At 35.9% G+C, this 13,097-nt stretch overlaps 1 protein-coding gene across 1 annotated transcript in view; it reads left to right on the top strand.

Moving 5' to 3' along the window:
- SLC41A2 (solute carrier family 41 member 2) overlaps positions 1-13,097 on the top strand; it is a 42,771-nt gene that overhangs the window by 22,833 nt on the left and 6,841 nt on the right. Inside the window, exons 9-10 of the mRNA XM_068191029.1 lie at positions 7,527-7,658; positions 8,581-8,729. Of these exons, the coding sequence (XP_068047130.1) occupies positions 7,527-7,658; positions 8,581-8,729 (281 nt within the window). The remainder of the gene's footprint in view (positions 1-7,526; positions 7,659-8,580; positions 8,730-13,097) is intronic.

Below are 13,097 nucleotides of genomic sequence, written 5' to 3'. Positions count from 1 at the left end.
GACTTTTAAAATATTACTGTTGCAGAAAGTTTTCTCTACCTTTCTTAGCCTTGAAATTCTCATTGTAAGCCTGAGTAAGCGAAAGAAACTGAGGGTTTTCCCCTTCTATTTTCTTTTACCTTAAAATTTATTGCTCCTATGCCACAGAAAACCTGTGGAAAAAAAAAAAACCAACAGGGAAACCTGAAAGAAATATTCTTTTCTGTTGGGAATTTCTCCAGCCAAAATTTGAAATTCTAAATTTGTCCAGAATTTCAAGGTGTCAGTGTTTTTTCAGGGCCATTTGCTGTATCTTGAACACCTGGACAATATTGACTGCAAAATGGTCAGGCATTAGTTAGGCTTCCTGTGCACCATTAGGGAGGTTTCATTCGAGTCCTCCTAGGTAGTTTGCTTATTCTTAGATGTGAGACAAGTGACTTTAATCATGTCTTACACTGTGGAGCCATAAATATTTCAGAATTTTGAAGAAATACTGGTCTGGAATTTGAGCAGCCTCAAAGTTTCCCATTCCTATTAACAATAACTACAAATATTTGCCCAAAATATTAATATAGCTTTTAAGCAGAAAGGCATTTATAGTCAGCTTTACAGCTGGTGGCCAGACATATTTCACAACTGTTTTTTCCATTTTCCCACTGTTAAACACATGTTAAATTCTATGGTTGGCTGGGTTAAATTGCATCTCTGCTTTTTGAAAATAAATATATAATTTTGTTGTTTCAGGCAACTTGCAGACTACTTGAGATTTAGATGTCTCTTTGATGTACTGAAGTTCTGAATAAAATAACTAAGCCCAAGTGTGGCTATGCTTTGGTCTAGAGTTGATTTTGAGTTGTGTTTTCTCATGAATTAAAATTTGCAAATCCTCTTACAGCATGACAGCATGTTGAATTTGGCTCAGGATTTGCAATTTGCGAGTAACCAAGCTCCTTTTGTGCAGAAAAAAAAAAAAGATAATATCTTAAACAATTACATGCTTCTGAATATGTAACAGAAATGAACTAAGGTGCAGTAACCAGATAGAGCCACTTTCCTCTCCATTTTTCTTGTGTGTTTATACAAAATATTGTGAGATATCTTTTAAGTATTTGCATTTCAGAAGTTACTGGGTTATAACCAACATATCAGTAGACTTTATCCCGTTTTTATGCACCTTAAAGAATGACAGTTCTGCAAATTAATTCTGAAAACACCTGAAATTTGGAAATACTTCATATCAAAAAACTTTCCTTTGCAGGTGGTTTGAAGCAGTAGTCTTTAAAGGTAACACAAACCTGTTCTAATATTTCTTACTCTTTGGCTCTCCATACTTTAAATGTATTTGCTACCTGGAGGGAATACATAGCTATCAAGGAATATGAGAAACACATATGGGAAAATTTAATACAAAATTTAATGAATGCCAGTTGTCTGGGAGATGAAAATTAAGCTTATGCCATGCGTTCCCCAAAACATCCAATTTTTTAATCTGTTAGTAGGGTAAATTGAATGACAGACTTTCAGTTTTTTCAGGGAGCTTTTACTGTAAATTATTTTGGAGAATATGGAAAAAAAATATCAAGAAACCATTCTTCCTCCTCAAAACCCCCCAACTTTTAATAGCTATTTATTTTTATTTCTTTTAGCATAGGTTTACTTTGATTTTTCTCACAACTGAGTGGTGCTTTGATTAGAATGTAACCGTTGTCTCAGAGAGCTGAGCATCTGAAATTTGCCCCTGTAAATCACAAGGGAAAACAGTGTACCTGGATGGGAGTAGAGCAATTTGGCTGGGTAGCAAATTAATTTTTCTGCATCCTGAATTGGAAAGACTGTGTTAGTCTCAGAAGGCACCTCTACTGTATGAGAACTTTATAATTCAGTCTTTATTTTGGCATGAATAAGGAGGAGGGTTTTGATTTTTATTATTTTCTTCTGATGCATTATTGGGTGATAGATTTACTACCTTTTAGTTGCTAACTTGTACATGTAAATCTGCATATATACTTTCACAGTGTGTGATCTTTCTTTTAAGTCTTACTTGTAAATTTTTTAGAAGATTTCAGTAATCATTGTGTTGTTTTCACAACATAATTATATCCAGAGCATTTTCATTTTTTGACATTTTTTATTAGTCGTAGGAAAGACATTATTTATGAGTCAAATCAAACATGGAATGTAATAGTTGCATATATAATAAAGCTTTCTCTTAAAAAACATCCATCTAGGGAAAGCTAATATTTTCCATCTGTTTTCTCCCAAACATTTGAACGTATTAAAAGAAATGCTTCAAAATAAAATGGAAGATGAATGAAAAAAAAAAAACATATAAAGAGGTGGCTGGTTAGGTTTCTAATCTAAGTATTTCACTTGCATAAAACAGGATTTTTTAAAGTTAATGGTAGAGAGGTCAGGGCAAAAATTCATCTTGCATTTTCTGAAAGGTAAGATGATTATTCCAAAATTTAAGAGTTTTCAGTCACCATTGCAACTGAAATTCTTTTTTGTCCTTTTAATTTCATTTTTATGATGCAGATGTTGAGCTTCAAAAGAGCCTGTTTGGCAAAACTGACTATTTTGAGCTATGGATTGTGCTCAAGAGTGTGCAAAAGTGAAAGTCTTCTAGCCTTCCTTCTCTTAGATAGATTTACAAGAAAGATCAAATTGGGAATTTTGTTGGCTTAATTCACCCCTTATGTAGATATTAATTGATGTTAGGCCCATTGTACAAGCTGTATTTTAGCTGCTTGGGAACAACATTGTATTCTGTGCTGAATAATCCCTCTCCATAGAACTAGGTTTTTAAAAGTCTTTAATCTCAGGTTTGCTTTGACTGTTCTTACACAATTTTTTGTTTGCCTCATCATTCAACTATTTGCATTTTCATGAACAGTCATAGCAGTGGTCATTAAAGCTGAATATATTCACTTCATCTGGTGCTCTCAGAACTTTAATTTGAGGCAGTTTTCTACAGGAACAATTATTCAGTTGTATGTATTTAAGGAAATGAACAACAACAAAAAAAAAGAAGGATGAGATGGGAACCTGTAGGAAAGGAAGGGACGTCATACATTAGGGAGTTGAATACCGCTCTGAAGACTTTATGTTGCCTTTTGTACAGTTCTCCCCTTGTACTAAACAAGTACTTAAACCACAAGTTTTTACTGGGTAATAATAACATAGTGCATGGGGTTATTCCTACTCATATGGAGGATTTTGCACTTCCTTTTGTTGAATTTCAGGAGATTTCTCTTGACCTGGCTCTCCAGCCTATCTGGATGGCAGCACAACCCTCTGGTTTATCAACTACTCCTCCCAGTATTCCCTGAAAAACCTTACTCTATTTATCAAAAAGTGCAGTGTAAGATCCAAGGAAAAAACCAGCCCAGTGCATTACCCAGAGTAGTGGATGATCTCAGGCTGAGATCAGCAAGATCCAGTTTCCCTTAACTTGGTTTTTTACCTGCACTAAGTTATAAGACACAGATTTGCTTTGAAGTATTAAGACTCATTGATGTAAAGTGCTTGAATGTGGTTTTCTGAATAGCATGGTTAGTTCTGTTGTTAGAAAAATTTCCTTTTACCAGATGATGATTCAGAGAATCGTGCCCATGGGCCTGTTTGCAAATGCATGGTCTGGTTTTGGCTCTACTTTCAATATGGTTTCGTTGCTTGTTAGACAAAAGACCTGTGATCACAACTTTTACAAGAAATGTTCTTGCTTAGCCCTTAACTGCCTTGATAAAATGATGAGGTTTTAAATTTTCTTTTAAAGTTTTACATCAATGTGACATCCTTCACACTTCAGCAGACAACATCTCTTCTGCTTATTGACAAAGCAGCACAGTAAAACACATTTGCTACTCTGAGAGGAATGAAGTAATAATTGCTGGATTTTACTTTTGAAATAAATTGTCTTCCCCTATGTTGTAGCTCTTGCAAAAATGAAAGGAAACTAAAGAAGTAAGTCTTGTTATATAAATTTATATAAATACTAAATACTAAATTTAGTATTTGCTACGATGTTTGCAATAGTATTTACCAGGAGAAAAATTTCTAGATTAATCAAATGTTCACATAAACAGTCCTCATATACATCTACAGAGCTTTCAATAATATGAGCAGCTACTGAGCATGTGACCATTTTATACATTTAGAAGATGCTGAGAAATTATCAGTTTTGCATATCGACATCTTGCCCACCTACACAGTTTTATCTGTTTTCTGTTTCTTGCAGGGATCTGATTAATCTGGTGTAGTTGAGATGCTTATTGCACATGCACAGTAGCTGCTGTTACCAAACAAACTGAGTATCTTTGTACATATGAAGTGATTCATTCAGCCTTATACGAGTCATTCTGTGACCAGCAGAATAGTGAGACCTGGTTCTGTTCTCATTTGTATCCTGAGGTTTTTAGACAGTCTTTTCAACCTGCAGTCTTTTCAACCTATTGCCTCATGTTCCTGCTATACCCACCGCTCACAACATCCTCTCCATTTTCCCTCTGCTTTCCACAACATTGCCATTCCTCTTCTATCTCACTGAGCTGTTGGCTGAGCAAGAGGCATCATGCCTCTCTCCAAGCTGAGTGCTGACTGGCCAGCTGGCCTGCTCATGTTTATGCCATGAACTATGTAACTCATTTTACTGTCTTTGACTCACTGAGGACATGGCCTTGGATTTTTTCTTTTATTCATCTGGTCACCGTTTTGTTTTTGGTAGATTGTTTAACCATGCTTGGAAGTAGTTCGCATGTCTGTCCTTGTGTCAGACGTGGTTGAAATTGGCCCAAAAGTTCAAAAATAATTCAAAGAATTGATAGTGAATGGACAGAACTAAAATACAGTGACACTGCTGCTGTCACCACCATACATTGTTGGCTGGCTGAGACTGAGCAGGATGTATGGATTCTAGAAGCATTTACACTTCACTTGTACCTGGCTGTCTTCTGTGAGTTCAAATTATACCACTAATATTAGGTTATCGAGGCTCAGACAAATAAAATTTAAAATAATTTTGCTGAACATACAAATATTTCATTTTGATTTAGCTAAAATAGATTGTTCAACTCAGCTGTAATTATTTACACCTCTTGAAATCACACTCCACTGTGTGTTCTGGTTAGCTTGTCAGCTTCCTTTGCAGAGCAGCTACCACCTCCTTTACCTGTATTCCATGGTTGGCCAGTTTATTTTAGAATAATTTTTGATACTTGTCAGTAATTTCATGCTATCTACATAAGCAATGGGGCTTGGGGAATACTTTCTCTAAATGATGTTTATAAAAGTGAAAAGGTTTGTCATTAATAGCTATCCATCAAAGGACTGACGACCAATCTTACACCTTCTTTCATAGACTTGTCAATGTCTGTTTTCCAGACAGATTTTTTAATATCTCATTCAGTTTCCTGTATTATTAATTAGGGAAAAATGTTCAGATCACCTATTGTATTTCTGAGTGTCTGAATTTGTTGAAGCAAATAATTACCAAAAGGAAATTACATACATCCTCGTAAATACTTAAAATCTAGAGAGTTGTGCCCAAGTGGCTTGTAGTTGCATTGCTACAAAACTCAAAGCAGCTCTATGTACTTCTATCCTTTATTTCTTTTTGTAATGCTGTAAGAGAAGCAGATAGTGGTAGAATATTTTACTAATTTTTTCCTCATAATATTATTGTGAATAAATCAGTTATCGCGGTTGTTAGCCTGATTGTAATTACCCAGATTGCCTTTATGTCCTCATTTTTAGCAGAAACCATTTCATATTTTCCAGTCATATGGCACTATCCCGACACTGTAGCTCTGTTAAGAAGAGGTTTTACATAACAGTTTTTTCGTAATTCAGTCACATAAATTATCTGATCCCCATCCAAATGTAGTACATTGATCCTTAATTTTACTCTGCCTCTCTTTCTGTACCTTATTCTCTTTAGTCAGAAATCTCTAATTTATTGTTCTCAATGGAGAGACAGACTTTGAGTCCTATTTAGTTTGGTTTTAATCTTTTTAAGCCTTTCCTAGTTTGGATAAATCCCTTACTTTGGTACTTTTCTTGTAGTTCATCTGAAGAAAGATCTACTGCTCTTTTAATTTTCTTTGCAAACTCTGACTCAGCCTTTTGGTAGTTCATCTTTTATCCCCGTTTCTCCTGACTGGGAACATGCATTTCCTGATTTGTATCTGAGGTTTTTGCTTAAAAGATCTGCTTTTTTGTTTGCTTCAGCCATTTACTGTCTTTAAGTAGCAGTGAGGCAGGACATCTTTCAGATCTCAGTATTAGATCTCTGTGCTAACCACTCAATAGTCCCCAAAAGAATTTGGCAAACAGTGTCTTCTGGTCACCACAAATACTTGTTCTGCAACCAGACAAACCTTAAGCATCAGATAAACAAATTAATTCAACTACAATAAACAAAACCTTTCTCCTTCTGATGTGGAGACAAGTTCTGCATTACTTCTGCTTCTTCTCAGACCAACCCATTGCTATGTGAAGCATCTGAAGCAGGGAAAGAAAAAGCATGTGCCTGATAAGCAAGTAGACAGCTTGAGTATAATAATAGGAGGATTTCACGTTACTGCATTCTGCAGTGTGGATATAACAAGTTGTTTTAGTTTTGTGTTTGCTGAAGTAAAAATTCATAGAATGTGAAACAGCCCAGAGTGAAAGGAACCTTGAAATGTTATCTGGTTCAACCTTATGTGAGAAAGGCAGCCTGGATGAGATTTTCTAGCACCTGCTCCAGTCACATCTTGAAAACCTCCAGTGAAGTGGCCTCCACCACATCCCTGGGCTGGTTGTTCCAGAGAATGATTTTTCTCACTCTAAGAAATTTCTTTCTTATGTTGAAATGAACGCTCTGCTGGTACAGCTTGTACTCATTGCCACTTTTCAGAAAGAAAGTAGAATCTCTATCACTACCATTCCTTTAACAATCAGCTGTTCAGACACTCATCTTGCTCTTTCAGCTGAATTATGAGTGGCAGAAGGCTGTAGTTACTCATGCTTTGTGTCAGAGGGCAATGATTACGTGAACTCTTTTAAGCCTTTTCTGGCCCTGTGGTTCTGTGTGTGAAATCTGCATTTATGTTTGTGGTAGTGAGTGTATCTGCTTTCATTACTCAGCCTGGCCAGGAATACTCTCCTGGGAACGTAATCCAGCAGTGGCACAACTCTGTCATACTTCTGGTGATCCAAGAGGGATTTCCAAAGAAGAGGCAGTGATAAAATAGAGTTTCACCTATGAGAAAGCATAAGATGGAACCTTTTGGACTTTTTGCACTTGCCATGATTTAAAACTGATCTCCAAATACCCAGTGATACATTAAACTGCAGCCCGCTTTTTTTTTTTTTTTTTTTTGACTGATTTTAATAATTTGCAGCCTGTCTACAACTAATATACATTCTAAAGATATTTGTAATTTTGACTTTATGTAAGGCACTGTGATAAACATAGAGGAAGTTGGTAAATGTGCAAAAACATTGCCTATTAGAGGAAAAAGAAATAGTTGACCATTTTTCATTGGTTTCCTTTTGCATTTCAGGTATTGGTGGCAATCTAGTAGCTATTCAAGCTAGCAGAATTTCTACCTACCTCCATTTACATAGCATTCCTGGAGAGCTGCCAGAGGAGGCCAAGGGTTGCTATTACCCATGCAGAACATACTGTGGCACAGGTATGTCTTAGCCAAAAATCCTGTCTCACATCTCTTTACCCCTTGTGCCAGACCGTACCACCATGAGAAATGGCAATGAACTGAACTTGCTGTGTGCAATTCCAAGGCTGGGAGGCTTGGCAGTTTCCTTTGCCTGCATCTGTTTGCCTGTGAGAATCACAAGAAACTCCCTGAGGGGTGGAGGAGTAGAGAGCAGCACAGAGAAGGGTGAAGCCCTGGCGAGGGCTGGTGAGGCAGGACACTGGGATAACCACTCAGAAAGCTTCCAGCCTTCAACTTTCCTTAGCTTCTCTACCTGCTCCCACCTTTTGTCTGCCTTCAGAACTTCAAACCAATTTCCTGTTAGGGCCAAACATTGTATCAGACATTATTACTAAGCCAAATGCTTGCTTTCCATTTCTATTTTGTCATTTTCTCTCTAGATTGTTTCTTCACAGCTTATTCCTCCTCTGTATTTCCCACTTTCCTAATGATGTAGTAATTTTCTGTGGTGAAACCACCATGTATTACACTTCCATATTTATTAAATGAATTGAGACAGATGCGAAAGTGGTAAATGTGGGATTACTTTTTAGAAATATAGGGTATTTTTGAGGATGTCTTGAATATGGAGTCCAAAAGATCCTCTTTACTAGTAAGAATTTAGGAAGTCCAAAAATGTAGATGGTATTACATGAGCACAGAATGAAGGCAGTTTGCACCCTTTTCCAGAAAGGCTCTGCTTACCTTTTCTGGAAGACAGTGAAATTCCCCAAGGAGTCTTCTAATGGAAAATAATGCCTGCTGTTCCATAGTATCCAATGCTGTGGAATTCAAAAAATTGGAGTTTTTATACTGAAATGGATAAAAATCTAATATAGGAATTGAAGAGCTTAACCAAATTTTGGATTTTTCTCTCTCTTTTTTTTTTTTTTAACTGTAGGAGTAAATAACAAATCAGCCCAAGTTCTACTTCTCTTGGTGATTCCTGGACACCTGATTTTCTTGTACACTATCCACTTAATGAAAAGTGGACACACTTCCTTAACCCCCATCTTTATAGCAGTCTATTTGTTTGCAGCTCTGCTACAGGTAAGAATAAGTACACCTGGCAAATGCTTGTACAAAATCAAGTTCTTGAAGAAAATACATTTTTTTCTGGTATCTGAAATCTCATGAAGGGCACAAGAAGGTGTGGTTTAATAGAGGCTTTCAGCACAGCTCTGAAGTAGCTGATTATCTCCACAAATATATGGCTTACACAGGTGTGCTGCTGTTGTGAGTGCTTTGCAGAACACACTTGACTGCATTATCTCCTTGTCATGCATTTTTCACATGCTTTTGGAACCATTGCATCTAAACCCCCATCATTTTAATCAACTATAGGGGAAATGGAAAGAAGGAAAGGTAGCATTTATGAATAGGGAAAATCAAGGAAAACTGTTAAAGAAATCTCCTAAAGTGGTTCAACACTACTGTTTTAGTTAACATAGTCCAGTAGATAAAAATATAACAGCTTCCTTGGTGTGTTCTTAATATTTATGAGTTTAAATTCATATGACCGCAAACACTGTACAAGAAATAGTAATTGCATTGTCAAACTTTGTTATCTTATTTGGCTTTTTTACCTAATGGTCTGTTCATACCCAGCAAGGGCAGTTCTTGAAAGATGCCTTTTGAAATAGCAATGTCTTAAAGTGAAATGATTTCATTTTGAGAAAACACTAACACAAAATTAAATATTTTATTAAAGTCACACCTAATTTTTAGGTATAACCTGCCTGAATTAACTATAATTTCATTACACCTTAAAACCAAAAAGTGACTATTTGTGTTACACAGTAGAAGTGTAATTGAAATATCCATAATTTAAATATTCATACTTCCTTGAAAAATGTGACCAATTTAGTTTTAGAATACAAAAAACCAACATTATTAACAGATCAATACTTAATGAAATTATAATTTTTAATGTTCTGAATTGTCCTATTTTTTCCCACTGCTATCTCAATAAGGAAGGTTTCAAAAGCTGTTACTATTTTACATGGGAATTTTACACCTTTCTGGTAGAACATGACTGGTAATGTTTCAACCTCTGCAAGTGAGAGTGTCATACTAACAGACATAAATTAGTTTTCATTTCCCTCTTAGATAATATTCCTAGTTTCCAGCCTTATCACTTGCTTTATAACATGTTTTCCTGAGGAAATGATGCTATTCCTTTACTTTATCTGTTCTGTCTGGGTTGGGACAACAGCCCCTGGTAATGGAAGACTGCAGTGTGATTTCTGTCAGTATTAAACTCCCAAGATTTCATGTGGGAATCAACTTGAATTCATAAATCCAGTCCTCCTGCTCACAGAACTGCAATCACAGCATGTTTAGGGACACTTTTTCTTCAGCAGCAAGACTTGAGAAATGCAGAAATGTCAGGTTTTCACCTGAAAACCAAGTTGAGGCATTATGGCAGGACTCTCAAATGACATAGTAATTTAAACCCAGCAGCAGCATGTATACAGGTGTAAAGTTGCATTTTCATTAATTCAGGATCTGATTGGAGTATTCAGATTTTAGTCATGTATCTCTATTGCACTACATCAGTCCATGTCTGATTTTCTTGATTTTTCACCAATAAAGCAGACATAGAGCTTTTTTTCTTCTTTTCCCCTACTCCTTTTAATGGATTGTTTTTTCCTCTTTATCATCTGTCTTTAAAGACATTTTGAGATTTATTTACTTTAAAAACTGAGTACCAGGATTGCAAACTATAACTTCTCTTGACATATTTACAATTTGAAACACCTTGGTTTTGAAGACCTGAAAATATTTGATAGATTCTTTTCCCCAGTTGAATTATTCTGGCATTTTTCTAGCAGTGATTATTGTAGGTATGCATACCTCTAATTAGAGCAGATTTAGTTTTCAGAAAGATGATGCTTGCTTTAACCCTTAAATCTTCAACACATCTTATTTACCTGTCAGTCTGAAGTACTTCCATACTGCAGTTTCATGCTTTTCTTCTCAAATAAAGCACTTAAATATTTGTATTCATTCCTCTTCCCTTTTTCAGTGGCATCATCTATGCACCTGGAAACAGCAAAAAACTGTTTTAACAACAAACCAAATGAATTAACAGTCTTTTGAGTGGTGACAGATCTACATTCCGGGCCTTTTTTATAATATATTGGACTTTGATTTATTTTCACTTTGCATGGAAGGTATATGAAAATGGATGTCAAAAATTGAAATCCTGCTTGCAAGCTGGATATTCTGTGTTTGAGGTGATAGATGATAATTTAGCAGAATACAGTGATTCCCAAAGGTAGGAATTAATGATGGTCAGTCCTGTGAGGAGGTTTGATATCACTGCTTGCCCTTTGCCATTCCCTATTTGTGTTGAGCTGGGGGCCAGAAAGGGTTGCTGAAAATGATTATGGCAACATACCACCTATGTAGGTTTTCCTCACTATGTTCAAAAATAATGCTCAATTAAAAAATAACAACAGCAACTAAAATAATTTTCTGTCTTTAAAATTCAAGTGATTATTGTAAGGTGTTAAATTATTTAATGACATATTTTACAGTGGACTGCAATAGATTGTTAGTTAACTTTGATTCTGTTTATTATTCCTGACAGTCCAGCTCTGTTTATTTCAAATGTAGAGGAAAGGGTTAGAGAAATGGCAAATGTAGAACTCTAAATGGAATGTTGGAGTAAATGGGAAAAAATCAAGAAAATGTTAATGCAAAAACATTGATTATTCCTTTTACATTTCTCTCTATCAGTTTATGCTATCCCACATTATCTGTACAGTAAAACTGTAACATATATGTGAATTATATTTTACATTTTAACATGACTTTTTCAAATTGCCTGTAAACTTCACTATCCATTCCAAGTGATAAAAAATGGAATTTATTTGCATTGAAAGCTCTACGCAGTATTACTGAAGTTCCAGTGAGAGTTAGTTTAATTTTCATCCAAATCTGATCCTTTCATTGTTTGATTGTTGTTTTTTCACCACCCAGGCGTACCAGCTTTTTTCATCTCTTCTCCCTCCCTGTTCTGAGACATTCTTAGATATTTTCTCCACAGCATGTCATTTAAATAAGCTATTTTTAGGAACTAAATAATTGACATGCCATGATGTATTATCAAGAGTATAATTCAGTTTTTATTGATTGAAAATATGCAGTATAATAAAACAAAGTATAGTTTCACTGAATAAATAATTTTTTTCTAAACATCAGTATATTAAGATATTTTAAGTAATATGAGTAGCCAGAGCTATGATTTGCATTCTTTGATTCTCTGTGAACAAAATTGTTCTGGGTCTCTAGGCTTAAGAAAAAACAGAAAACTTTTTATTTAATTTCATTTTAATTTCCTATCCTTAATAATACAGCTATTTCTATTCTTTAAATAAATATATAGTCTTGAAATGTTCTTCAGTTAAATTTATAAATTGATTGTAGTGACATCCAAGGCTGTACTCACTTTAGAGAGGCTGGGATTTCACGATTGTTTTTCCGTAAAGGGGGGGAAACTGCACAATTATTTATATTAATCGACATTCAGGTAAAACTTTCAGGCTGAAGCTTAAAAGTTCTGAATTAGCTCTGTAGTGAAGAGACTATTCTGTGTTTATGAATGGCAGAACCAGAGGAAAATACAATGAAAAATGCTATGGGGATTGTATACCTTGTAAGTATGCAGGGTGCTTCACACAATGCACTGTACAGTATCAGGGCAAGCTAATGTGCCTAATCAAACCCAGTGTAATGTTTTAAAGTGCATTTTGGATTTGGTGGGTGTTTAAGAGGAGTAGTGTTTCCTTGAAAATCTTACAAGAACAAGCCACAAACATGCACAGCCCACTGTGTGCAGTTACAATATGGCATTTGACCAACGAAGGTTCTATTAACGGGGAAACAGTCCTCCTCTTATTCCTCACAAAGGCACAAGCATTTTGTCCTGTATGAGGCTGTACACCAAGCAGAGTTTCATCCCCTGTCTTGTCAGGCTGCAGCAGAAGGAGAGCAGTTCTGGAATTGCCAAGCTGTCAGTCCTGGCACTCGGCTCAGAGTGCTCAAAGGCAGCCTCTGTTCTGTTGTGTTCTCTCTAAGCCAGTAAAATGCCCTGCAAGGAATTTTCACACCCACTGACCAAATCTGAGCACACAGTTATGTTAAAGTCCCAGGGAATAAACAAACAATAGGAGATTCCCAGAGCTATTACCAGGCAAATAAGTAATTCCAAAATTCTTCTTACCCAGTGAAGGTCAGATGTGCACAGCTGTGAAGTCATTTTTGCAGTGCTTCAGGGCTGTTTGGGGCAATAGAAAACCAAGAATTCAGTGGTGCTCATAACAACTTCCTGCTCACATCAAAAGTGTCTAGGATTTCTCACCAGTGTGAGGATTCTAATGATGGTATGGGCCTCTTTAATGTGTAAACATA

Source organism: Anomalospiza imberbis, chromosome 5 (genome assembly GCF_031753505.1).
Source record: "Anomalospiza imberbis isolate Cuckoo-Finch-1a 21T00152 chromosome 5, ASM3175350v1, whole genome shotgun sequence".
In the NCBI taxonomy this organism is placed as follows: Eukaryota; Metazoa; Chordata; class Aves; order Passeriformes; family Viduidae; genus Anomalospiza; species Anomalospiza imberbis.
This window is presented reverse-complemented; position numbering and strand designations above follow the sequence as displayed.